A 27,355-nucleotide genomic window follows, 5' to 3' on the forward strand; every position below is an offset into this window, starting at 1 on the left:
ATGAACGTGGCCATCTGTCTCGCATTGTTTCAGCCAACCAGAGAGCAAAAGCGACACAAATCACCACCGACTTCAATGAGAGAGGTACCAGAAACATCTCCACCAAGACCATCAGGAGATCATTAGCCGCAATAGGTTATGGGAGCTGCTGACCCACCAGAGTCCCATTGCTAAAACCACGACACAGGACTCTATGCCTCAACTGGGTGAAAGGAAATCGGCACTGTATGATTGGAGATGGGTCTGATGAGTCCCGTTTCCAGTTATTTCGAGTGGACAGAAGGGTGCATATCTGGTGGAAAGCTATGCACCCGTCGTGTCAACAAGGAACTTTTCAGGCAGGTAGATTGTTGGAAATGGTCTAGGGTGTGTTCAACTGGCACACGTTAGGACCTCTGGTACATCTAGACGCATCTCTGAACGGTCCAGTTTTATGCATCTATGCTTGTGGATCTTCATGGTTATTGTGCACCCACAGGGCAATGGACTCTTCCGGCAGGATAATGCACCTACCCAAAGGGCTGTGGTGACTAGGCAACAGAATTATGGACAGCAGTGCAAAAAACATGGATGGAAATACCTGTAGAATGCTTTAGTGAATTCAATGCCTCGCTGTGTGATTGCCCTTATACGGGCTAAAGGTGGATCTACTCGTTACTAGGTAGGTATCTCATGATTTATGTCCACTCAGTGTGTGTGTGTGTGTGTGTGTGTGTGTGTGTGTGTGTGTGTGTGTGTGTGTGTGTGTGTGTGTGTGTGTGTGTGTGTTTTTTGTCTCCCATAATTTATTAGGATATCATCAATGAGATATAGCTTTTCATAGCTTCCTACTTGCCCAAATATTTATGTATACATACCTACCTACATATGTATGCACAAAATATTTACAACATTACATTAAATTAAAAAAATGAAATATTAAACTATATTATTTATTAAAAATTATATAATATATAATATGCAATATATAAAAATATATTGAAATTTACAATTACACCCTACCTTTAATATACAGACATCCCTCTGTTGATAGTTGGTCATGTCCTAACCAAGCACTGTGTGTCTCTCGCACGCATGCACGCACACGCAGAAATATGCTCATAAGTCTTTGGAAGATAGTAGTACAATTGTGAATGCAAGATGCCACGATCAAAGGCATTAACAGACTTCCAGCATGGAATGATAATAGGGTGCCACATAAACAATCAGTTTGTACTCAACATTTCAATGGCACTGAAGATCCCTAGATCGATTATTGGTGATGTGATACACAAATGAAAATGGACTTGTTCGGAAACCATCAAGAAACAACTTGGAAAACCTTTGAAGTTGACAGAATGTGACAAGAGAACCCTGCAAAGAATCATTCTCTCAGAAGGCAGTTGATGTTGTCAGGCTACACAATACCCTAAGTGAGATGATTGGGACACATGTCAGCACCAGCAGAGTGTGCAGGACACTACATGATACGGGCTGCCACAATCATGCAGCAGTCCATGAACCACTAATCACCCCAACTAATGCCAGATGCTTGGGATGATTTGTTATATTTCACGTTTTCCTTGGGCACTTGTCAGTTCCCCAACCAAGAATGTACATCAATTCTTTCTTCCTTCATAACATCATCTGACAGGTACCTAGCTGAAATTGACAGAAGCAATCTGCAAAATATAATTTCTTTACCTAATCATTTGGGTAACTTACTATCTATGAATTCTGTTTGGAGCTAGGGGCTTTTGACTGCCATTAGGAAACAAGCTTTGGTCTTAGGAATTCACAATAGAAAGTCACTGGCCACCAAATTAAGTCTACAATTTATCAAATTTATTCATAGTCATTCAGCTTCTGCTATAAGTGTATTAAATATCTGAAGCGTAGCACTTCACTGGATCATATTCTGGTGTGGTTCCATCCCCTACCCCCCTTTTTTTAAAATCTCACAAACCAGCAAATGCAAATAAAATAATTCCTTATACGTGAAGATATATATACACACCACGCTTCCGTATAAGCAAATATATTGAAGACAAAGGTAAGAAATTTTACTTACGTCTGTAAATTTATGCACACCAATTTATAAATAAATTTATTTATTTATAAATATAAATCAATTTATTCACAGCTCAGCACAAAGTTACCAATTGAGATTACATATTGTCTGATAATGGAACCAAATAGTTCTAAACCAGTCACAACAGTACGCCTTCAAGTTTTTAATGCATATCCATTCATCTACTGGTGATGTTATTAGATTAAAAACAGTATTAATTAATTTAGGTTGGCTTTTGTGGATAACAAAGTCATTTCTAAGAAGCCACAAACCCAAGCTCTGTCACTATCATAGGAAGGGCAACATTGCCCCCAGAAGAAAAGACAGAAAAATGAAAATGTAATGTGAGCACTTTCTCTTTCAAACATTGTCTTTGCTTACCCTTTATCCCAAGATGGAGTCTCTCTCTCTCTCTCTCTCTCTCTCTCTCACATACACTTCTTGAAAGAAAGAGGTAAACAAAGTCAGGGTTGATTACTTTATTTAATTTTTCAATTTAATATAATTTATTTAACTTTCTTTTATTTTATTTATTTATTTTTTTGGATGGCACTACGTGAGTTTGCTTCCTTGTATAATTTTAACAATATTAATACTAAAACATTAATGCAAAAACTAATATGGTATTGCATTAATGTTTTAATCATCAGATGACTAAGATTACAAGTGGGGTCCCTCGGGGATCAGTGCTGGGAGCACTGTTATTTCTGATTTTCTGAAATAACATAGGCGAAGGAATAGAGGGTGTGATGTAAAAAATTTCTGATGATGTCAAGACCAGGATGTGGTGTTGATCAGAACCCACTCTTGATCAGCACCAAACAGCACTCCTCCAGGAAAGCTTGGATACACTTCAAGGAAGATCAGGAAAACGGAAACTTTTCAAGGAAAAGCTGAATTAAAAATGGTAGTGGAAGAAGGGATCTGTGAGTTATGATATAGAAGGGATCTGTGAGTTATGATATAGACAGATATAACATTTCCCATGCAGTGTGGACAGGCAGCAAGGAGGGGCAAGCAAAGATTTATAGTAATATCAAACTTCCTGAAAAGGACCAGGGATGAACAATATGCTTGGTGAGATCAGCAAAAGATTACCTGTATGAAGAAAGATCCACTTCAAGAGAAGGTAAAAATTTTCATAGTTATTGATGACACTAGAACTAGGGGCAATAAATTCAAATGGGGGGGGGGGTACAGATAGGATTGGATAATTACTTCAATTTTAGCTGTTATTAAATGTATTACTGGATATATGCAATATTAATCTCCTTAATCAATGGAATCAAATAGAACAGGCCCATTTGTATTTAACAAATTTCATATTTCCCTCAAGTGTATAAGTGTATATACACTTCCTCTCTGTAGTTCTCCACATTTATTTTTAATGACAGTTGGCATATGTTTTGAAAATATTTTTGTCATTCAAATTTCTATTCAAAGTTATCCAGATCATGTACTGATGTCAGTGCTTGTGTTAACCAATTATAAACCTTTCTACTTATAACTTGTCAGAAATAAAGATTGTGATTTTCTCATAAATAACAATACTAAAACATTACCACTAAACAGCTGACCAGTTCCCATTTTATACTTTTGCACAACCACAAACTCTTCCTAACAATAAATCTCTTTCTCTCTAGCTTACTCAGTTCTACTTTCTTTCTGCTGTCAATTTTTGCAACTCATTATGTCACTCATGCATTATAATGTATCCCAATTTGAATGGGAGTCACTGCTAAGTGCAAATCAAAACCAAGTGTGCAAAAAAAAAAATAATAATAATTAAAAAAAATAATAAATAAATAAATGAATTATTCCCAAAATGGATAAATCTACCTCTTAGTTTATGGAACAATACCTATCAAAATTAAACAATTAATAATGCACAATATTAGGCCTATCTTTATCACTAGCAAAAGAGTCACAATATATAAAGTAATGCATTCAGCTATACAAAAGAACATATCAGGCTGGCAATACTAAGAACACAACACATAAAAAAAAAAAAAAAATGGATGTAGGATGAAGGAATGGATAAGTATGTAGATAATATGGACAATCATCTATAGTGTAGCATGGAAATTAAGATAAAACAAAGAGTTGTAGTTAAACTAGGTTACTTGTATTACTGGTTACTGTATGTATCTAACATATTCTGGTAGATACATACGGTAACCAGTAATACAAAAAAAAAAAAAAAAAAAAAAAAAAGAGAGAATATAACATAATAATATAACTATGACCATTACAAATTTTTCAAATGGAAATTATACCAATTCCAAGCTGCCAACATATGCTACTGTTGTGAAGGTTGCCAAGTGCTGCAGGATTGGAATGAAGCTTGCTGTACTGGACAAATATTTATAGACAGTATCCATTGTTTGCCATGGCTCTGCTGATTGGGAGTGGATACTGTAGGAAGGTTAACATATTAACAACAGTGCTCAGATTTTTCATATTGTTATATGAGGGCGGAACATATAACAACATGCATACCAGTGATCACATGCTACTTCAGGACTATAGCTAACCCCATAAATACAGAACCTAATAAATTATTTAATTGTCCATTATCATTAATTCTGATTAGCTGTGATTTATTATGCTCAATAAAGATGTTTTGACTCCACATATTATTTATTGTTTTTCAATTAACTGGCCTCAGTCTCATTTCCCTGACTAAATGTCACTATAGCATCTCCCAGAATACAGGGTACTGTATTTTTTTGTTTTTGTTTGTTAACTTTAAAGTTTTAAAGTCCTTGAGAACATATGCGGCATACTTTGGAATTCTCCACAATCTTATACATAAATGGATAATGTTATAGCCAAGGAATAACAAGGAATAAGCTAAACTGAATGAGTAATTAGAGAACAAAAGTACATTTCGTTCAAGCAGGAAGTGATATTAATTTTAACACATTTGACATGATAAATGCTCATTGAACAATACTAATACATTATACACAATAAATTACTGCAATTTTAGCTAATTTATTTACCTTTTGGGCAAAGTAAACAGCTCGGGTTCCTTTTTTTGATACGTAACAGTAGTAAGCCATTGCGATCCATGGCTCTGGAGAAGCCTCATTAATAGAAACTAGCTGAGATGATAAACTATATTCAAAGAAAACATTCAATTTACAACAGTTATTTTTGAACAATTACAAATAATACATTAAATTACACTGTTAGCATTTAATCTTGAAAGCAGAAAAAACTGCTGCACCAAAATATTAGAGTAATAACTATTAGTGATCCTTAATAACTATTAGAAGTGACAAAAACTGCATTCCTCCTTGGTATTAAATTTTAAAGGCTTGGTATAAGTATCATGGTGCCAAGCCTGTCTTTTCAGGTTTCCATACTGATGACTATAGTTAGTCAGTCTTTCCTATTGTATAAAGCAATGGTTAGGTCAGATCTTGAGTACTGCATATACGTCTGGAAGTCTCATTTTAGGAAGGGTATGGATTGGCTGGAACAAGTACAAAGAAGAGTGACAAGCTTAGTCTGGAGCATAAAATGGCACTCTTACTAAGAAAGATTTGAGTTCTGTAAATTACAGCATTTGGAAACTAGACAAAGTGAAAGCAAAGAGGTGTCTATTTCCAGATAATTTGTATTGCTTTTCACAGGAGAAAGTTCCTTTCAGGGTAGAGGATATTGTGCTAACATATCTAAAAACTGGAAGATATATGATACTGGCATTGGTCAAAATGTCTACAAAAAAAAAAAAAAAAGAAGTTACTGGGCTTGAAAGTGGGAAAGGTCCCACCAGCTACAGATAATATTTATAGATCAGTTAGTTTAACCTTGGTGGCAAGGACAATCATGAAGTCTGTAGTTAAGGACCTAACCAATATCATCTTGAGAAGTATCCTAAATGGATCAAAAACACAAAATCTCATATGAAAGGTTGCTGTACAGGCTGGAGTCTATTGGGGTCAATCATGTGCAGGATCCTGAGATGGAATCAGAGATGGCTGCAGGATGAGAAGCAAAGGGTTGTTATAAATAATAATTTTTCAGAGTGACTAGATTTTCAAGTAGAGTCCTCAGGGGTGGAACCACTCTCATTTCTAATCTTGTATGTTATAGATAGAGAATAAAGGGTATGACATTGAAATTTGCAGATGATATAAAGGTCAGGGCAATTAACAAAGCAATTCAAGTTGCACAACTTCACAATAATTAGGACACGCTTTAGAGAAACTAAGTATGGCATATCTCTTATGACAAGTCCGCTATGATGTCTTATATATAAATGCTTCAGAGAATCTGTTGTATTTTAATTCTGCCAAATGTAAGATTCGGGAAATAGTAACCCCTAGAATTACTTAGTTGGTATAGAGTTGAAGGTGATGGTAACTGAGGAAAAAGAAGTGGGAAGTTTTGATAGTCACACATAAGTTAGCATGTATGAAGGTGGCTGGGAAGGTACATGGTGTTTTAGCAATGAATTATCATACCTTCGCATCTAGGAAAAAAGGAACTTATAGTTCCATTATACAAGACAATAGTGAGGCTGCATTTGGAATACATGTCCAGGTTTGGAGGCTACCTTTGGAAATAATACGTTGAGCTTCTTTGAGATGAGGACAACGATGAACAATTCGTCTAGTGCAAATAGCAAAAGGATGTCCAAATCTGAGAGTTATAAAGCTGTAGTCTCTCCTCAAATGGACACAGCTTAGAAACAGGGTACCTAAGAAGGGATCTAATTGAGGTTTATAAGGTATTGAAAGGTGGGGAACGGTGGGCAAAACGAGTGGCTGGAATATTCACACTAAACGGGAGAGGGGTCACAGATATAAACTTTTTGGGAAAATTAAGTGACTATATGCAGGAGGGTTTACAGTTGGTCAGCGTATTTTCAACCACTAGAATAAACTACGTTCCTGGGTGGATGAGGTTTGCAAACTGGTAAGGTTTAAGGGAAAACTAGATAAATAGTCAGGTATGAGGTTCTCTGAGCAGTGCAGACAGGCTACCAGAACAGCTGATGGTGTTTTTCAACAGGAATTCTGCCAGCAAGGATAAGGAGGTTATTATTCTGTTGTATAAGGTAATGGTTAGGTCACACCCTGAGTACAGCACAGAAGTCTAGACGCCTCATTTTAGGAAGCAAAGGTGGGCTCTCCCGAGGATGCACTGAATCATTGCGCCAACATTCGGGGAGGGGGGACGTCTGAAAATCTGAAACTTATTACTATTGTGGATTATTGCAGACACAGAGTGAAATGCAGACAGAATAAATAATGACAAGTTTAATATTAATTGGAAAACACGCATATATTAAATTAGATACATACAAAAGCTTTCGGTTAGTTTGTTAACCTTCAGTCAAACTGACAGTTAAGAATGTGGAACATGAGGGCATGTACTGCTAGTCATGTACATGAACTGCGTGATGTGATGGTTAATTGTTGGATGTTGAAGCCTGTGGCTGTGACGCATGTGAACGTTGCCAATGTTTTTCATTCATGAAAATGGTTGCTTCAATGATAGGGTGGACAGGACACGACAACTACTGCTCCTATTGACTGAGGTATTAGAGCATGTGATGTTCAACGACTCCAACCAGGTGCGTTGCCAGTAGTGGTGGGCCCTATCTACAATCACAACATCGCGGTGCGGGTCAATGTCATGGTAGGGTGACCAGACGTGTTCGGCAATGGTAGAGTGTTCTATGTCGGCTAAGCGGATGGCTCTTTCATGTTCCAAAAGACGTTTTCCGAGCTGTCTCCCAGTTTCCCCAATGTAGCAGCTAGTGCAGTCATGGCAAGAGATGCGGAAGACTAGACCACTTTGTAGTAAGGTGAGAACCGGTGTTTTCACTTTAGAGATGAGGGATCATAACTTTCTGCTTGTGAGTTGTACACATTTTATCCCATGTGATTTTAGGACCCTAGAAACCTGTTGTGATAGGTTTGGGTAGTATGGGATAAAGGCGTGTGCAGTTGAGTCATTACCTTGGATGTTCCTATTGGTCGCTAAGTGGTAATGTGTCTGTAAGTCACACCTGTCAAGGGTACTGGTGGGATAGTCACACCTCGCAAGATCTGCCTTGACTTTAGCAATCTCAGTGCGCTTCTCATCTACAGAACTACTGGGTCCAGGCACGGGTTAGCAAGGTTCGTGCAGTGGCAAGAAGATGGCTGCGCGTGTGTGCTGACTGGAAGTTGGTAAGCACACACTGGTTTACGATAGACAGTTGTCTTCAAGCACGTGCCCTTGTGTCAGACAAAGATGTCTAAGTATGGTACGGTATTGTCCGATTCTAGCTCGATGGTGAATTTTATGATAGGCAACAGAGAATTCAGGTGGTCTAAGAGTCGGTCACTCAAATTTCTGGGAATAACCACAAACGCATCATCCACATAGCGACACCAAAAGGTAATGGGATCTGGCACATTCGTAAATGCACGACCCTCTAATTCTTCCATCGTGATATTTGCCATGAATGAACTAACTGGGGAACCCATGGCTGTGCCATGCACCTGCTGGTAAATGGAGTCAGTGAACATAATTGCACCACCTGTTAAGCATAGTCTGAGGAAGGTGGGGATATCATCTGATGTTAGTTCGGCCCTGTTGCCAAAGGTTTGGTCATTATCCAAGAGTTCCTTTGCACATGTGATGGCAAGTTCCACTGGGATGGAGGTGAAAAGTGACACTACATCAAATGATGCCATGATTTGATTTTCTGAGATGGATAAGGTTCGGATCTGTTCTATAAATTCACTACTGTTGGAGACGGTGTTGGCAGTCTTGGAGTGTTTGTCTCGGGGCTCCTTTCTCCCCTAGTAGGGGAGAAAGGAGCCCCGAGACAAACTTCGCTAATTCATAACTCGGCGAGCCACAACAGGAGACATTGGGTCTTAATGGCATACCTTCTTTGCAAACCTTCGGTAGTCCATAGAATTGTGGAATCTGGCAGCCGGAAGCACGGAGGCGATTACGTGTGGATTCTGTTATTTTCTTCTGTTTAAACCAACTGCTGATGAGGATGTTTACTTTCGACTCCCATCGTTCCAAGGCTTTGATGGGAGAAACAGCTAGGGGGCTGGTAAACAGAAGTGTCCTGCAGGAGTAGCAGGGCTTTTGTCTCGTAATCTGTGTGATTCATTACGACTGTTCAACGTCCTTTATCTGCTGGTAGGATGACGATGGATGAGTCTTGTTTCAATGCTTTAAGGGCAGAAATTTGTTTGCAGTTGAGATTGGAAGAAGCAGGGTGAGCATGATGCAAAATTGGTGCAGTTTTTAGGCTAACTGTATTTGCCACTGAAACTTACATAGACATATTAAGTAAATTTTAAAGGGGGACACCAAATTTCAATTAGCACCTGGGCGCAAAATTGTGATTAGCACACGGAAGCTTGGTTTGGTTTGGTTTGGATTTTATTGGCGCATTAGCAACTAAGGCTATAATGTGCCAAGACCAGCACACGGAAGCCACATATCCTAGGAATGCCCCAGTTAGGAAGGATGTGGATCTGTTCTATGAAAGGAACAAAAGAATACTCTTTCCAGGAAAAGCTTCAGTTCTGCAAATTTCAATGTCTGGAGACATTAGCATTGGCACATGATGCAAGAAAGCAAGCTTATATAGCATCAGCCAAAAAAAAAAAAAAAAAACCCTTATTTCACCCATCCACTCGCTCCAAATGTTTGTCAAGTTCTGCCTTGAATTTATTTAAGCTACCAACTTCTACGACAGATGGAAGTTTGTTCCAGCATCTACCACCCGCTGGCTAAAGGCAAACTTCTGCACATTTATCATACAACCGTCTTTCCTCAATTTGAATTTATGACCTCTCAGGCAATTATTCTGAGCAAGAGGAAGAATCCCATCAGCATTGAGCATGCTCAAACCATTCAAGGCTTTATACACCTCAATCAGATCAACTCGTAGGTGCTTAGTCTCCAGACACTGTAATTTGCAAAACTTAAGCCTTTCTTCGTAAGAGCAACCCTTTGTTCCATTCACTAATCTTGTTGCCCTTCTCTGTATTCGTTCCAACAGCTCTACATCCTTCTTTAAATGAGGCCTCCAGACATGTATACAGTACTCAAGATGTGGTCTGACCATTACCTTATACAAGGGGATAATCATATCCTTATCCCTGCAAGAAAAATTCCTGTATATCATTGACAAGACACCATGACAAGACTGTCTGCACTGCTCAGAAAACTTCATATCTGCCTGCACAATTACCCCCAGGTCCTTTTCATTCTCTACCACTGTCAGTGTGGTACCAAAGAGTTGATACGTTACTCTGGGATTACTGCTTTCCATATGTAGTACTTTACATTCGTCAATGTTAAACTTCATTTGCCATCTCTCAGCCCATTTGCTCAGCTTTTCTAGATCCTGTTGCAGCAGTGTACTGTCATTAGTGTCATCAACAACCCTGCCAACCTTCGTATCATCTGCAAACTTGGACATTAAGCCTGATATACCATCATCAATATCATTTATAAATACAGAAAACAACAATGGACCCAACACTGAACACTGGACCCAACACAGATCATCAACAGTTGAGCCATCGATATCAAGTGGACCAATCTGATTCATCCCCTTCCTTCTAGAGTTTACATAAGTAAAGAACTCTTTGCTGTTTTTCTTTGCATCCTTTGCCAAAGACTTCTCATAATCTGCCTTCGCCTGCCTAACCTCCTTTGTAACTTGGTTACAGACCAGCTTATACTATCGTAGGCTTCTGTGTCACATGTTAATTTATATTATCCCATGCATTTTTCTTCTCTGTGACATGTCTAATTAGTTCATCTGACATCCATTTAGGCCTAAATCTTGAACAATATTTCTTTGTTGGTATGAAAAGCCTAGTAGCTTCCAAGATTAATTTTTTGAATGCTTCACATTTTGAGACTGGGTACCTGTGAGGATATCTCACTGAGGTGTTCAAGGCTTTGAATGGATTGAGTAAGCTCAATGCTGATGGAATCCTTCCTCTTGCTCAGACTACACACACAAGCAGGACATAAAGTCAAAGTGAGGAAGGGTGGTTGCAGGATAGTGTGCAGAAGTTTACCTTCAGCCAGCAGTTAGATGATTGTTGGAACAAACTTCCATCTGGTATTATAGAACCGGGTAGTTTGAATAAATTCAATGAACTAGACAAACTATTAGAGGGGGAGGGACAGGTGTATGGGAAGTAGTTTTTTTTTTTTTTGGCTGATGCTGTATAAGATTGCTTTCTTGCATCATTTGCCACTGCTAATACTAAGTACCATCTGACAGTTGGAAGAGTATAATAAAAGGGAAAAAGGTTGTACGTACAAACTTATTTTATTATTACATTTTAGTCATTTATTTTTTGCTAACAGAGCAAAAGCCTAAGCTGAAACTAAAAATAAACAGAACTCCCTCATATTCAACTAAATAAAGCTATTTTTAAGAAATTAATACTATAGTTTAACAAAATACTGTTAAAATAATATTAAAAAATTCAGAAATTATTCTTTAATAAGGAATATTCTTTAATAAGGAATAAAAGCAGAGATCTAAAACAATGATCTCCCCGGACGATGCTATCATCACCGATCGGGCGCATAAGTTCTGGGACCGTAAGTGGCTCGAGAGTTTGCGGATCTGTTCTACAATCAACATTAATAGAGATAGAGGTACACGGATTCATCCCCTGTTTGAGGCCACTATCCTCAGAAGGGATGAACGGTTCCGTATGACTCCCGCTCAAGCCACTTCCGGTTCCACAATGCAAGAGAACGGAACGCGTGAGAATGAAACACGTGATGAGTACCATGAACCTGCTGATATTTAAAGATGTACTGCAGAATAAGAAAATACCGCTGAAGAAGAAGGCTGGAGCCTTTGAAAGCTATGGTTTTTTATCGCTTTTAACTTAGTATATTTTAATGCATTTTATTGTTCTTAATGTAGCAGATTTTAATATTTTATATGTATAGTTTATCGTAAAGTTAAATTTATTGTAAATACAGGTTATTATAATTTATTATAAACACAGTTACTAAAAGTCCAGTTTCCTTTGTGTTTTTATATTTTCGTAAGGTTGGTGCAAAACACTAAAATCTACAGTAGCAATGATCAGCCAGATGGATATTATGATAAAACCAAAAAAACTTTGAGGATATTTAGAAGGGTTAAGTAATTGCTTACCTTTCTAATTCTTTCACTTTTTTGTCTTTAGCCAAAAGGGCAGCATATATATCCATCCCTTTTGTATGTAACGGATCTAAATTATGTGCCTAAAAATAATATAGAAAAAAAAAACAACCTCTAAGGATTTATCATGGAAAATTTTAACTGTAATCAAAATTAAATTTGATGAATAATACCATTTTTTGATTATCACTGAACAGATTCCATACAATTCTAAAATATCTATATTTTTTCTATAATATATATTATAAAAAGTATCAGTATATTATATACATAAAAAGTATCAGTATTTAACATACATAGTAGTTTCTCACATATTTTTTCTGACAAGTGTTGCAGTTTATTTATCATGTTATTAAAGTGCATTATCAGATCTTATACATTCAGTGGTCACTGAAATATAACCATTTACCTATTAAAATATTGAGCCTCCCTACGCAGGGATAATAATTAGCATTAGTAGTGGCAAATGATGTAAGAAAGCAAGCTTAAAAAACATCAGCCAAAAAAAAAAAAAATCCCTTCCCATTTCACCTATCTATTCCCTCCAATAGTTTGTCTACTTCTTCCTTGAATTTATTTAAGCTATCCACTTCCACAACATCAGACAAAAGTTTGTTCCAGCAATCAACCACCTGATGGTTAAAGGCAAACTTCTGCACATCTATTCTGCAACTATCCTCAATTTGAATTTATGTTACCTCGTGTGTACTCTGAGCAAGAGAAGAATTCCATCAGCTTTACTCAAACACCTCACCAGTGCCTAGACCCCAGATGTTGCAATTTACAGAAGTGGACTTTCTTGGAAAGAGCAACTTTTGTTGCCCTCACCAATCTCATTGCTCTTCTCTGTATCCATTCCAAGAGCTCTACATCTTTCCTAAAGTGAGGCTTCAGGCCTGTATGCAGAACTCAAGATATGGCCTGACCATTGCCTTATACAATGGAATAATCACCTCCATATCCCTGCTAGCAAAATTCTTGTATATCATTGACAAAACTCCATGAACTGTCCTGGGCAGCTTGTCTGCACTGCTCAGAGAACTTCATATCTCAGTGCACGATTACCCCCAGTTCTTTTTTCATTTTCCACTACCCCGAGTGTAGTACCACACAGTTGGAACATTACTCTGGGGTAAATGCTATCCATTTGCAGTACAGTAGATTCCGGTTATTTGGGACACATCTGGACTAGTGCATTTTGGCCCAATTAAGCTGTTGCCCCAATTATCCGAAGTTTCATGTAAAAAAAAAAAGTTAAAAATACAATGGATCCCCACTTTACAATTGGTTCACTGTACAATCAAATCCTATTAAACAGGGATTATAATTAGCAAAATTAGGAGGAATATTATCCACAAATTTACCCTTTATTACCTTGCCAATTAAAAAATTAAATGATACATGAAAATCCAAAGAATATACATGATAATTGGAATAATTAATATGTACTGTAATATGCACATACTAACTAGTTGACATTTCTGTTCACTCACATTTGTGGGTGTGGGTTAAAATTTAAAACAGTAAAAAGATAATAAATCAATAACAAAGAACACGGCACACACAAATTGCAAGTAACATGATATGTGCAAGTGAGAACGGAGTAACAAGTTACAAAGCTTTAAAAATAGGAATGAAAAGAAGATTCAGAAAATTAATTTTTTTATATGATTGAAGATTTCATGGAAGTGTAAACACATTTCACCATAATAACCCACAGAATTCCAGCTGTCAGTATTATCGCGAATTCAATAAGATCGAGCTTGCTATCTGTTTATGATATATTGCACCAGCAGAAAAGCTCAATAAATAGGTGACTACTAATTGTTTTTTGGTTGTGACCTCCAGAAATCCGACCGTACCACGTGGTTCGGTCAGAGACAATTGTAGAGTAATTTCCAGTGCGGCGGTCTCCTGCCCTGATTTAATGGCATGTTGTCCCAATTAAGCGAAGTAAACCCTGGCTATTTACTCGAGTGGGTTCTGTTTTTTCAGATTTTCCCCAAATAAACGGCTGCCCTGATTAACCGGTGGCCCAAATAACCGGAATTCACTGTACTTTTTATTTGTCAATGTTCAACTTCCACTGCCATTTCTCAGCACATCTGCCTAACTTTTCTGGATCCTGTTGCAGTAGCATACCATAATTACTATCATTAATCACCCTGCCAACTTTTACATCATCTGCAAACTTGGACATTAAGCCTAATATACCTTCATTAATATCTTTAATAAACAGCATTAGAAGAGGCACATGATGCAAGAAAGCAAGCTTATGCAGCATCAGCCAAAAAAAAAAAAAACACGCTCCCATTTCACCCCTCCATTTGTTCCAAATACCTGTCCAGCTGAGCCTTAAATTTATTTAGGCTATCAACTTCCACAACAAAGGATGGAAGTCTGTTCCACCAACCAACTACCTGCTCGCTAAAGGTAAACTTCTGCACATCTATTCTCCAACCGTCTTTCTTCAATTTGAATCTATTCCCCCATCAGGTTCTTAATCTGAGCAAGTGGAAGTATCCCGTCAGCATTGAGCCAGTTCAAACCATTCAAGGCCTTATACACCTCAATCAGATCACCTCACAGGTGCCTAGTCTCCAGACACTGTAATTTGCAAAACTTAAGACTTTCTCCATAAGTGCACCCCTTTGTTCCTCTCACCAATCTTGTTGCCCTTCTCTGTACCCGTTCTAGCAACTCTACATCCTTCCTACAATAAGGCCTCCGGGCCTGTACACAGTACTCAAGGTGTGGCCTGGCCATTGCCTTATACAAAGGGATAATCACCGCCTTGTCTCTGCTAGCAAAATTGCTATATATCATTGACAAAACTCCATGATCTGCTCTGGCTGCCCATTTGCACTGCTCAGAGAACTTCATATCTGACTGCACAATTACCCCCAGGTCTTTTTCATTCTCCACCTCCCTGAGTATAGTAACACAGAGTTGGCATGTTTTTCTTGGGTTACTGCTACTTATATGCAGTACTTTGCATTTGTCAATGTTAAACTTCACTTTAACATTGACAAATGTTAAACTGAAACCACTTCTTAACCTATCTGCCTAACATTTCTGGATCCTGTTGCAGTAGCATACTGTCTTTAGTATCATTAACAACCCTGCCAACCTTTGTATCATCTGAAAACTTGGATATTAAGCCTGATATTCCTTCAATGATATCCTTGATAAAGACACAAAACAACAATGGGCCCAGAACCAAACCCTGGGGGGGGGACTCCACAAATAACATTAGTCCATGTAGAGCAGTGTCCATTTATTACCACTCTCTGCCGTCTCCCACTCAACCATCCTTTTATCCATTGCAGCAACTTGCCCTTAATGCCATACTGCAAGTTTCTGCAATGGAGGACTATGAGTCCAAAGACATACTCAATGTTGATGAAACATGTCTATTTTTTAAATGTTTGCCAAACAAGACACTGACTTTTAAACATGACAAATGTTTAGGTGGTAAAAATAGTAGTACGGAAAAAATTACACTCTTGGTTGCAAATATGCATGGTAATGAAAAACTGAAGCTTTTGGTAATAGGCAAAAGTAAAGAACCCCGATGTTTCAAAGGAGTAAAGTCGTTATAGTTGGACTACAACTACAACAAAAAACCTTAGGTGGGTCATCTAAGTACTCTTAGATGACTCACCTGATGCTGCATGTGAATTCAACAGGTACTTTCCACCAATATTTAATGAAAATAGACCCTTTGTGCTGAGGAGAAACTGTGGGAATGAAGGTGGGAAAAATATAAAATTAGTGATATTGCAATTTCAGAAGATTATTTATTATAAAAACTTTTGAGCCTAAAAGTGAATAAAGGCTGCTGCAGTTGATAGCATATATTAGTATTAGTATATGCTATATAATGCAAAGTAAAATAAATAAATAAATAAAAAATACAAATTATGCACTTCCCTCCTCACGTAGGTGAAGAGGGAAATGCATAATTTGCATTTTTGACCTCTGAATTTCTTCACACTATCAGCCTCAACTACTTGCAGGGGCAACTTGTTCCAGTAGTCAACAACTTGTTGACTAAAAGAAACCTTCCTAAAATCTAGTCTAAATCCCTTTCCCTGTGATTTGAATATATGGCCCATCATAACGGAACTTTTGGTTTTGGTGAGGTCTCCATACTTGGACACAGTATTTTACATGCTGTGTTACAATTGCCTTAACAGTAGGATTATGATCTCCCTATCTCTACAGGATAATGTTTTATAAATCAACAGACCAACTTGGACTTTCCTGGCTGCCTGTTTACACTGTTCAGAAAACTTTGTGTCTGCTCATATCATAACTCCCACATCCCTTTCTTCTTCTACAGTTTTTAATTCAATCCCACCAAGTGATAATTTATTTTGGAGTTGCTATTTCCCAAATGTAAGACCTTGCATTTTAATGCATTAAAACATAGCTGCTACTTTCCCGACCATTCTTGAAACCTGTTCAAGTCATCCTGAAGGAGTGCTGCTTGGCATTGGCCATTAACATATTATTATATCATCTCCCAATCTTTATATCATCTGCAAATTTTTACGTCATGCCCTTTATCCCTTCACTGATGTCATTTATGAAAATCATAAACAACAAATGGTCCACCTTTGGAACAGTGGTTCGCAAATAGAAACTTACTGGAATCATTGTGTTGAGGCCCAATTGAACTACTCTGAAGGGGACACCCACTATAGCCTATATAAATATAATCAAAATTAAATCCAATTGAATCAAAGAATAAACAGAAAAAGTAAATATAAAATAAAAAATAATAAAAATAGTAAAGCAGACATCAGTGGCAGCAAAAATGCACAAACAACAACAAGTTGCGTGTAATTACCAATTTCCACATGTATAAGATGCACCTTAATTTTGGGGCCCGAAATTTGAAAAAAAATGTATTACATAAAATTATTGAACTCAAGTTTTATTCATCATAAAATTCATACAACTCATCACTGTCAAAACTCCCATCCATTAGCTTGTCCTCATCTGTGTCTGATGACAAATCACTGTCTTCATATATTGCATCGTCCTCAGTTCTATCTATGGCATTTGAAATGCCACACTTCTTAAATGACTTGACAACGATTTCAATCTTGATATTATCCCAGGATCTTTTCACCAAGGTACAAACTTCTCCTATAGTTGGTTTCTTCACTCTTCCTGCTGGTGTCTAATTGTCCCCAGAAGACTTCATCCATTGGTTCCATTCGTCTCTCATGGCAGCTTTGAAAGGTTTGTTAATGCTGACATCAAGTGGTTGGAGCTGGGATGTCAAGCCCCCAGGTATGACGGCAAGTTTTGTTTTTTGCTCTGCAGCAATCTTCTTTGTATTTTTTGTTATGTGTACCCTGAACTGATCAAGCACCAATAGGGCAGGTTTGCGTAAGAGTCCCACCTGGTCTCCTGCTCCAAACTTTCTCAAACCAGATCTTCATCCCATCCTGATCCATCCAACCCTTGTCATGAACGTGGACAATCACTCCTCGAGGAATGTCTTCTTTTGGCATTGTTTTGCGTTTGAAAATCAGCATAGGAGGCAGCTTGGTTCCGTCGGCACAACAAGCTAGAACAACTGTATAATGGCTCTTTTCATGTCCACTTGTCTTCACAGTTACAGTTTTCACCTCCTTCTTATCAACAGTTATTTGGGACATCAAATTGAAGGGGGACTTTGTCCAATCTGTTTTTGCAATTTGCAATCTGTCCCAACTCAAACTGATATGTCTTCCGACATTGAATGACAAAACGATAAAATTCAAGGACCTTCTGCTCATAGCTTTCAGGCATCTGGTGCGTGTACGCATGCTTAGTCCATTCCGTTTCATGAACCTGAAGCACCAATTGTGTCCTCCTTTGAAATCAGTAACTTCTTTTTCATCAATTCTTCTTGCCTCATGCTGAACCATCTTTGTGGACACAGGAATTCCAATTGCCCTTTGCTCCTCAATCCATATCTTCAATTCCCTCTCTAAATCAAGCCATTTTGCTGACTTGCCTCTAATGGCCTTCTTCTTCTTCTGCCGTGGTGTTTTCAGTAGGGTTTCTTCTTCTCGTAGCCAATCTCGGATTGTTTTCTCAGTTGGAGGAGGACCAAACTTACGTTCAGCAGCACGATTTCCATTCACTTTTGCAAACTGGATCACTTTTAACTTGAATTCAGCACTGTACGAAAATCTTTTCTGAGCCATTTCTGGGCAGAACATGGCAAAACGTAACCTAATATACCGGTAACAAGTGCGAAACAATGAGAGCAAAGACAACAAGCGGGAAATGCAAGTAAAAAAATCTACAACCACTGTATAAGATGCACCCAGTTTTTAGACCCCAAATTTTTCGAAAAAAAGGTGCGTCTTATACATGGGGAAATACGGTAACTTAAATAAAAGGTAAAGTGAAATGAAATAAAATAAAATGTATGCCAGTAGTGTGGCAAACTAGTAGAGTTAAAATGAACATAACAGATAAAGCAGCACAAAACACAAGGAAACGAGTGGGGAAATATAAAGAAGAGGGTACTGTTGGAGAAATGCTCAAATAATTTAGAAAATGAAGGCCAAATACAAAGAAATTTAATGGTGACCCCTTGATGGCACCGGTTTCCGAATTGTGTGAAATATCACTAATGTAGAAATGCAATCTAACAACGATACATGACCAATAAACAAAAATAACAGAAAATAATAAAATAAAGTAAAAGATAAAATAAAAAATAAAATAGACTGACCATTATGCCCCACTCATTGGAGGACCACAAGGCCAATAATAGTCAGAGAATCGCTGCATTTCGAACGCTAAACACATGCCATGACAGAGCAATACTTTAATCGAGCTGCCCTGCAATGCAATAGATTTGTATAACAGTGGTCCTTATGCAGTGAAAAATAATTAGCATTAGCATTAGCATTAGCATTAGTAGAGGCATTTGATGCAAGAAAGCAAGCTTATGCAGCATCAGCCAAAAAAAAAAAAAAAAAAAAAAAAAAGTAACATAAATAAATAAAAATAACCACTTCCACTTCATAATAAGATGGAAAATAATAAGTAAGATCTACAGCATCATCAAAAATTATATAGAATTAAAGGCTGAATTAAAAACCAATCATATGTACATGAGCTGAAAGGGAAAGAAGAAATTAATCAATGTTAAATAATAGTGAGCATCAAAATGAGGGTGGTAGGAAAGGTAAATAGGAAAAAAAAAAAATCTTTTGATACAAACTAAATAAAATTGGTACATGGATCAGGTATTTCATCAGGGGACTACACCTGATCATGTACCAAAACACTGCATTTCTATACAAAGTTATGTTGATGGAGGAAAAATTAAAATATAACAAAATATATATATATATATATATATATATATAAAAAAAAAAAAAAAAAAAAAAAAAGAGGGGGGAGGGAAGATAAAACCTCCAAAAACATAAGGTAGCCCCAACGCAGTGTATGTAATTAAATTAAATTAGAGCAAATTAAAGTGTAAAAGCCTTATTTTTATGTACATGGCTTAAAAGTATAAAATGTAATGTAAATTCTGAATCTTCTAAAGGATGAAAAGTTTTGAAAAAATTATTTGAAATGTGTTTTGAAAAAGACGAAAAGGTGATATTATGTATTATAAAAGTAACAAGCAGTGGAATAGAAATGGGAAATAATGCAGGGTAAGGGAGAGAAAAAGGTAATAAAAATAAAGGAGGCAAAAATAGCAAGAATGAGAAAAGTAGGAATGTCCGAATCGCCCTCGTATTGCACTAATAGTTCAACGGACGGAAGAAAGAAGAATAGAAAGCAGAAAGATGAAAAGAAAAGGAAAAGAGTTTAAAGGCTACTAGGCAAGCTAGGTGTGTAAATACCCCTCTTAGAGAGGGCCTTGGCTGTGAGAGTGTTAGTAGAAGTAGAAACTAATACCACTGGCTTGTGTTATATTTTAGAATACCAAAAATACGATGCCAAAAAAGCCGAAAAGTAAATAACGATAGCGAACAGGAGAAAACAATTAAATACCTGTTAAGTTATGCAACGTCAAAGTTGCCCAAAATGTATTACATTAGAAAGAAAATAATTCATCAAGGTGAGTAAGTAAAAATGGAACATAAACAGCAGGAGAGCCATGATGACTATGGAGTTGCTCAGTAAAAAGCTACGCGAAAAGGACATAGAAGCCCTCTATAGTTGAGATAACACAAAAAAAAATAAAATAAATAAATGTGAACTGGAGAAAAATTCTGAAAGAAATATGAGAGAGCAACATGTCATAGACAATAGCAGAGAAAATGGTGTAGCGTTACAATTATTAATGATTATTAAAATGAATATTAATAATAATACAGAAAATAAACTTAGAGAGTGAAAAGGCACGAATATCATTCAGGGAGAAGTCATGCAATGCATTCACTTTCAAATAAATAGATGTATATTTGAATGGTGGTATTTCCACTACTTTGAAAGTGAATGGACTGACGGTGCTCGTATGCACAAATATGACAGGAATTGATAAAAAAAAAAAAAAAACACTATTTGTTATCGGAAAATTGTTAAAACATCGGTGTTTCAAAAACGTAAGGAAACTTCTTGTGGATTACGCTGCAAACAAGAAAGCTTGGATGACTTCGGATATTTTTCGGCAATACGTATATAACTGAAATAAGGAGCTATTCAAAAAGAAGAAAAATATTTTATTGTTAATTGATAACTGTCCTGCACATCCCCAGATTCAAAATTTGTCCAATATTAAGCTAACGTTTCTGCCTCCCAATGCGACATCAATTTTACAACCAATGGACATAAGTGTAATCAAGAGTTTGAAAGGATTTTATAAAAGATTTCAAGGTCTACGTCTGATCAGTCAAAGAGAACAGAAACTTAGCAAGTATATATCAATATTGGATGCTATAAATTTTTTGAATGATGCGTGGAACGTTACTTCGACAACAATATCGAATTGCTTCAAGAAATCAAATTTCAACTGTAGATGAAGATGGAAACGAAGAAAACAACTTATCATTATCCAAATGGTTGCTATGTAACAATGTTGTAGGTTTTAATACGGATAACATCGATGAATTTGAATGAGTCTATGACACCTTATTAACTAGTAGTCTTCCTACAGAGAGTGGCAATGTAGATGCTGTGCTCAACAAAGATGATAACGACGATGATTGTGATGATGATATGATGACAACTGAAAGTGAATCAAAATCAGTGCTGACAATTTCACAAAGATGCAATGGACACATTAGTCAATTTTTTTGAAGGAACTGAGGCAAATAATGACTTTTAACACACTGAGTGTTTTAAGGAGAAACTTAAGAAATATCAAAGTGAAATCTTGAAAACAAACATCAATTTTAAGATTCATAAATAAAGACTAATTGAAATCGTGTTTATTATTAAATAGTATTGTTTTTAATTACAGAGGAATAAATTGTGTTTAGTATTAAGTGTATGGTTTTAAAATTACAGAGAAATAAATTGTGTTTAATATTAAGTGTATTGTAGTTTATACAAGCATATTAATACAATTAATATGTAGGTATATACTTATATTATTTTTTTTCTCTCTAATATTTCTTATGTTTTTTGAATCTATCTTTTTATCAATTTATTGAGAATTTAAAAAAATAAGAGGTAGATTTAACTCATTACTGATATAAAGTGTTAAGATTACTATAATTTCACTATTGATATAAAGTGTTCGTTGTTTAACAGCTGCAGGGATTTACTCGTCTCCGCCATCACTGATATAGCAAGTAATGGTCACAACGATGAAATTTTGTCAGTCTCCCAATGCTTGTTATAACCAAGTGCGACTGTATGTATATATATATATATATATATATATATATATATATATATATATATATATATATATATATATATATATATATATATATATATGGGTAGCAGTAACCCCAGAGAAATGTACCATCTGTGTGGTACTACACTCAGGGTAGTGGAAAATAAAAGAGATCTACCTGGGGTAATTGTGCAGTCAGATATGAAGTTTTCTGAGCAGTGCAGACAGGCTGCCAGAGCAGGTCACGAGGTTTTGTCAATGATATACAGGAATTTTGCTAGCAGAGATAATGAGTTGATTATCCTTTTGTATAACACAATGGTCAGGCCATACAGGTCTGGAGGCCTCGTTTTAGGAAGGATATAGAGTTGCTAGGAGTACAGAGAAGGGCAACAAAGGGGGTGCTCTTACAAAGAAATGCTTAAGTTTTGCAAATTGCAGCATCCGGAGAATAGACACCTGCAAGGTTATCTGATTGAGGTGTATAAGGCCTTGAATGGTTTCAGCAGGCTCAATGCTGATGGGATTCTTCCTCTTCCTCAGATTAAGAATCTGAAGGGGACATAAAGTCAAATTTACGAAAGACAGTTACAGAACAGATGTGCAGAAATTTGCCTTTAGTCAGAAGGTGGTGATTGCTGGAACAAACTTCCATTTGTTGTTGTTGTGGAGGTTGATAGCTTAAATAAATTCAAGGAAGAACTGGACAAACTTTTGGAGTGAATGGATGGGTGAAATGGGATTTTCTTTTTTTTTAGATGATACTGCATAAGCGTGCTTCTTGCATCATATACCTCTACTAATGCTAATATACACTTGTTTGTTATTTACAGCCTAGTCCATGAATTTTTTGACAAACAGACAGACAGACAGACAGACAGAGAGAGACAGACAGAGTTTCAATTACATAGCATTGAGATCAATCTCACTTATTTTTAGGCTTAAGCCATTTATACTTCTCTTTTTTTTGTTGTTGTATTTCCCAGACATTGACTGGAATTTGTGGGTTGATCACTCACACACTAGCAAGGCTTTTGTGGATTTATTGGATGATTGTTTTCTAAATCAGCATGTTCGGGAGGCAACTAGAGGGAGCAATACTCTTGATTTGATTATCAGTAGTGATTCTTCATGCATTAAGAATCTGCAGATACAGAAACCACTAGGTGGCAATGATCACAGTGTGCTGAAGTGGGATTTACTCAAGGAGGTAACTACCATCAGGGATAAAGGGAAGGGTTATTGCTTTCATAAAGGCGACTACGATGGTCTGAGACAGTATTTAAATTCTATACAGTGGGACCAACTGATGATGTTACCAACAGCAAACTCAAAATGGGAAGCATTCAAAGAACTTATCTTGGAAGCTACTAGGCTTTACATACCAACTAAGAAATATTGTTCAAGGTTCAGGCCTAAATGGATGTCAGATGAACTAATGAGACATATGGCAGAGAAGAAAAATGCATGGGATACATATAAATTAACATGTGACACAGAAGCCTATAATAGGTATAAGTTGATCTGTAACCAAGTTACAAAGGAGGTTAGGCATTTAAATCCAATTTTAACAAAAAATTCAAAAATGACAAAGAAGGTTGAGACAACAAATGGCCTAAATCTAGGAAGCAAGACAGACCCCAGTGTTGTGCCGACTGGGCTAGCCGGGTGGCTAAAGTGCCTGCCTGGCAACCGGGTTCGGTCACGGGTTCGAATCCCGCCTCGGGCTTGGATCAGAGTGGAAAATGCAAAAACTTTGGGAGGTGCATTATGGCCACAGAAGCTGATGCACCAACAACTAACAAAAAAAAAAAAAAAAAAAAAAGACCCCAGTGCATTTTAATTAAAAATTTAAATTAAAAATAAAATTTATATAAGTTAAAAAACTAATTTACATGTAATATCCAGAACAAACAGATTATAGTGTATAGAGTGGTATCCTCCACATTTCCTAGTAATAATTAATGTACTTATGCAATAGTTTAGTCAAATATTTACAAATTTATAAAATTCAAAAGTAAGAACAAACATTTCAACAACTTGTAAACATTTTAAAACAGTGTTTTTCAACCTACTTTAGCTGCAGAACCCCAATACTTTTCCTTACTGTTCTTAAAACAGTAACATGCACATATACAGGTTAAATAAAAAAAAAACTGTAAAACATTTGTTGAATCCTGGGACTCTTGTGTAACCCAAATATTCTACAGAACATAGGTCGAAAACAGCTGCTTTAAAAATATACTGACTACATTATAAACATGTTACTTACTCTCTCTAATATGGCTAAAGCATTTTGATAATCTCCATTATAATAGTATGCTTCTCCAAGAGAAACGAGAACATCAACATTGTCACGAAGTAACGTCTAGGAAAGCAACCTTAAAATTACTTTTTTCATAAAAAACAATCACTTCAAACTTTTGACAAAAAAATTACACAAATTTCGACCTCAACTTTAAACAACATACAAACAAAATATTAATCCTTATAAAAACCAAAAGGACATCCCTTAAGAATTTGTTAATCATTATACTAAATCTAAGATTAAGTGAAATTTTTGTTCTAATTTTTCAGATTTGTTCAATCCAAATCAAATTTACAGTTCAGGAAGTAGGATGGAAGTGCTTTGGTTGGCTGAAATTTTCAGTGACAGCATGGCTACCATTATGTTCAGAACTGTTACATTTACAGATGGATACAATCTAATTTTACAGTTTACCAGATTAAATGTGTATCAAAAATAATGGGATTTTTGCATTATCCGACCCTTACTATTATATATAAATACTTGATATACAGCTGAAGACTGTACTACGAGTTATTCAAGAACACCTGAGAGCCAATGTAAAGATTTTGCGCATTTCTGATTCAATAGCTGAAGCACTGAAGGACACCCCAATGAGTCCCACCCCGAGGGTAAGGTGGCTCAGTCTGAAAGTCCTGTTCACCACCACACTACTTTTCTCTATATTATATATATTATAATGCATTAACATTGGTATATAGCCAATTTTTAGAAATCTGAATTTAGTACATTCTTTGGAATGTACTGGAACAGTGATTTATAGAATTTCTCTCAAATAAATAATTAAAGCAGTTAAATAATCTGTATTTCAAAGTTGTTTTTTTTTTTTTTTTTTTTTTTTTTTTTTATAAGTTCTAAAAGCAGCACTTTATTTATTGCCAAAAGTATATGGTTGACAAAAATTAGAAGAAATTAACAGAAGAAAAAAAAAACTAGAAGAAATTTTATAACATGTTGGGAATGAGGAAATCAGTAGCAAAAACAGATACTATGTGTCAGAAAAACATAAGTTCCACATTATTAAAATTAATGATATTATTATTTACTTTCATTAGTTAAACTAAAAGGACGTAGCTGGGAATAAAATTGATAAGCACCGTTCCCTACCACTCATAAATAATGTAACATATAATAACAGAATAAACAAGGAAGTAAAATCATAACATATACGATGAACAGCAATAACCACATACCTTTGATTCCAATTGTTTAAAAGCAGCAACGGACTGACTAAGTTCCCGAGCATGCAAATGTGCATGAGCTTTAACCCAAGTAGAGAGCCTATTTATTAAAAAAAAAAAAGCTTTAATTCAAAACTGTGAATTTAATAAAAAGGTGATTAATATTACCACACCCATGTATTCAATGCTTTATACTTTTTATGAATCCAATCATATATAAATTAAACATGTAGGAAATTATTCCAAATGTTCAGACTACATAGTCATAATTATATGATCAATTTTAACTCAAACAATGGCTTGGACTGTATAGAAAAAGTAACACAAACAGCAAAATAAAATTTGTAAATTTTGTATACAAAAATGCTATTAAGAATAAAAAAGTTATGATCATTACACCAAAACTGTGAATTTAATAAAAATATGAATATAAAAATCAACATAAATTTTGTTCCAATTAATTCATTTTTCATCTTATGAAAATCAAATTGGATTCAATCCATTCATGCAGATATGGTAGATATCTTAGGAGATTTTGCCCTTTCATATGACACTGTTAAGAAGTGGATGGTTGAAATTTAGGCATGGCAGAGACTAAACTGAATCCTATCCCTGATGAAGAGGCCTTCTGATATTGCCTTTCCAAAAACCATCATCAATGTCCTTGAACTCATCAAGTGTGACTGATGATTTGGCAGGTTGCCGAGATTGCGAGTTTATCCTATATTTGATGAAATTGATAAAATTGTAACAGAATATGCGAGGATAAGAAATGTTACTATGCATTGGGCTAAAAAAATTTGGGTCTTAACCCTTTGCAGTTAAGCATTATTTTTACTGTCTCCCTCTTTCAGTCCAGCTCTAACAATCAAATAAATGAATAGTGAAAATGTGATGTTCAAAAACAATTTATTTTTGGGTTTACATGAGCTAATTTATAAATCAGCATGCCAAAAACTTTTAAAAGCTATAACGCAATATTTATTCCTGGAAAAAAATATTCATGAAACTTTCCATCTGGATAATTGACAATAATTTTTACTTTAGAACACTATTTTAAATTACTTTTGTTTGTCGTTTTGTGAATGGGCAGAGATGCAATATCTACCGAAAACTCTTTCTTTTAAATGCATCTTGAAAAATGGAATCCTGTCTGTTCATTCTTCAGACCAATATTTCTTTATATCAGTTTTTTCATTTATTCCCATGCTGATAATAACATCAAAAAATTCCTTTAATTTCTTTAGTGAAACTGAAACTCAGAAACTACCTTATTTGTAAAAGTTCAGTTTTTTTTTTTTTTTTTTTGTCCTCAATTTCTTCATCAGAAAAGTATAATTTCTGAATTTCATCAAAAGCCTTTACAAGATCTTGATGCATCATGATGGCATATGGCATGTCTAAATACTTCATTCCAACACAGAGTATAAGTTATTCGGTGACTGCTACAAGCATTAGCATTGGTAGAGGCATATGATGCAAGAAAGCAAGCTTATGCAGCATCAGCCAAAAAAAAAAAAAAAAAAAAAAACCACTCCCATTTCACCCCTCCGTTCGTTCAAAATACCTGTCCAGCTGAGCCTTAAATTTATTTAGGCTATCAACTTCCACAACAAGGGATAGAAGTCTGTTCCACCAACAAACTATCCGCTGGCTAAAGGCAAATTTCCACACATCTATCCTACATCTGTCTTTCCTCAATTTGAATTTATGCCCTCTCAGGTGATTATTCTGAGCAAGAGGAAAAATCCCATCGGCATTGAGCATGCTCAAACCATTCAAGGCTTTATACGCCTCTATCAGATCACCTCGCCGGTGC

At 36.0% G+C, this 27,355-nt stretch overlaps 1 protein-coding gene across 1 annotated transcript in view; it reads right to left on the reverse strand.

Annotated features, from left to right (window-relative positions):
* APC7 (anaphase-promoting complex subunit 7) overlaps positions 1-27,355 on the reverse strand; it is a 168,973-nt gene that overhangs the window by 53,297 nt on the left and 88,321 nt on the right. The window contains exons 7-10 of the mRNA XM_090390334.1: positions 25,549-25,636; positions 24,320-24,415; positions 12,225-12,313; positions 5,056-5,170 (exon numbers count right to left, since the gene is read on the reverse strand). Of these exons, the coding sequence (XP_090246460.1) occupies positions 5,056-5,170; positions 12,225-12,313; positions 24,320-24,415; positions 25,549-25,636 (388 nt within the window). The remainder of the gene's footprint in view (positions 1-5,055; positions 5,171-12,224; positions 12,314-24,319; positions 24,416-25,548; positions 25,637-27,355) is intronic.

Source organism: Mastigoproctus giganteus, chromosome 2, assembly GCF_048544385.1.
Source record: "Mastigoproctus giganteus isolate SK-2022 chromosome 2, ASM4854438v1, whole genome shotgun sequence".
Lineage (NCBI taxonomy): Eukaryota > Metazoa > Arthropoda > Arachnida > Uropygi > Thelyphonidae > Mastigoproctus > Mastigoproctus giganteus.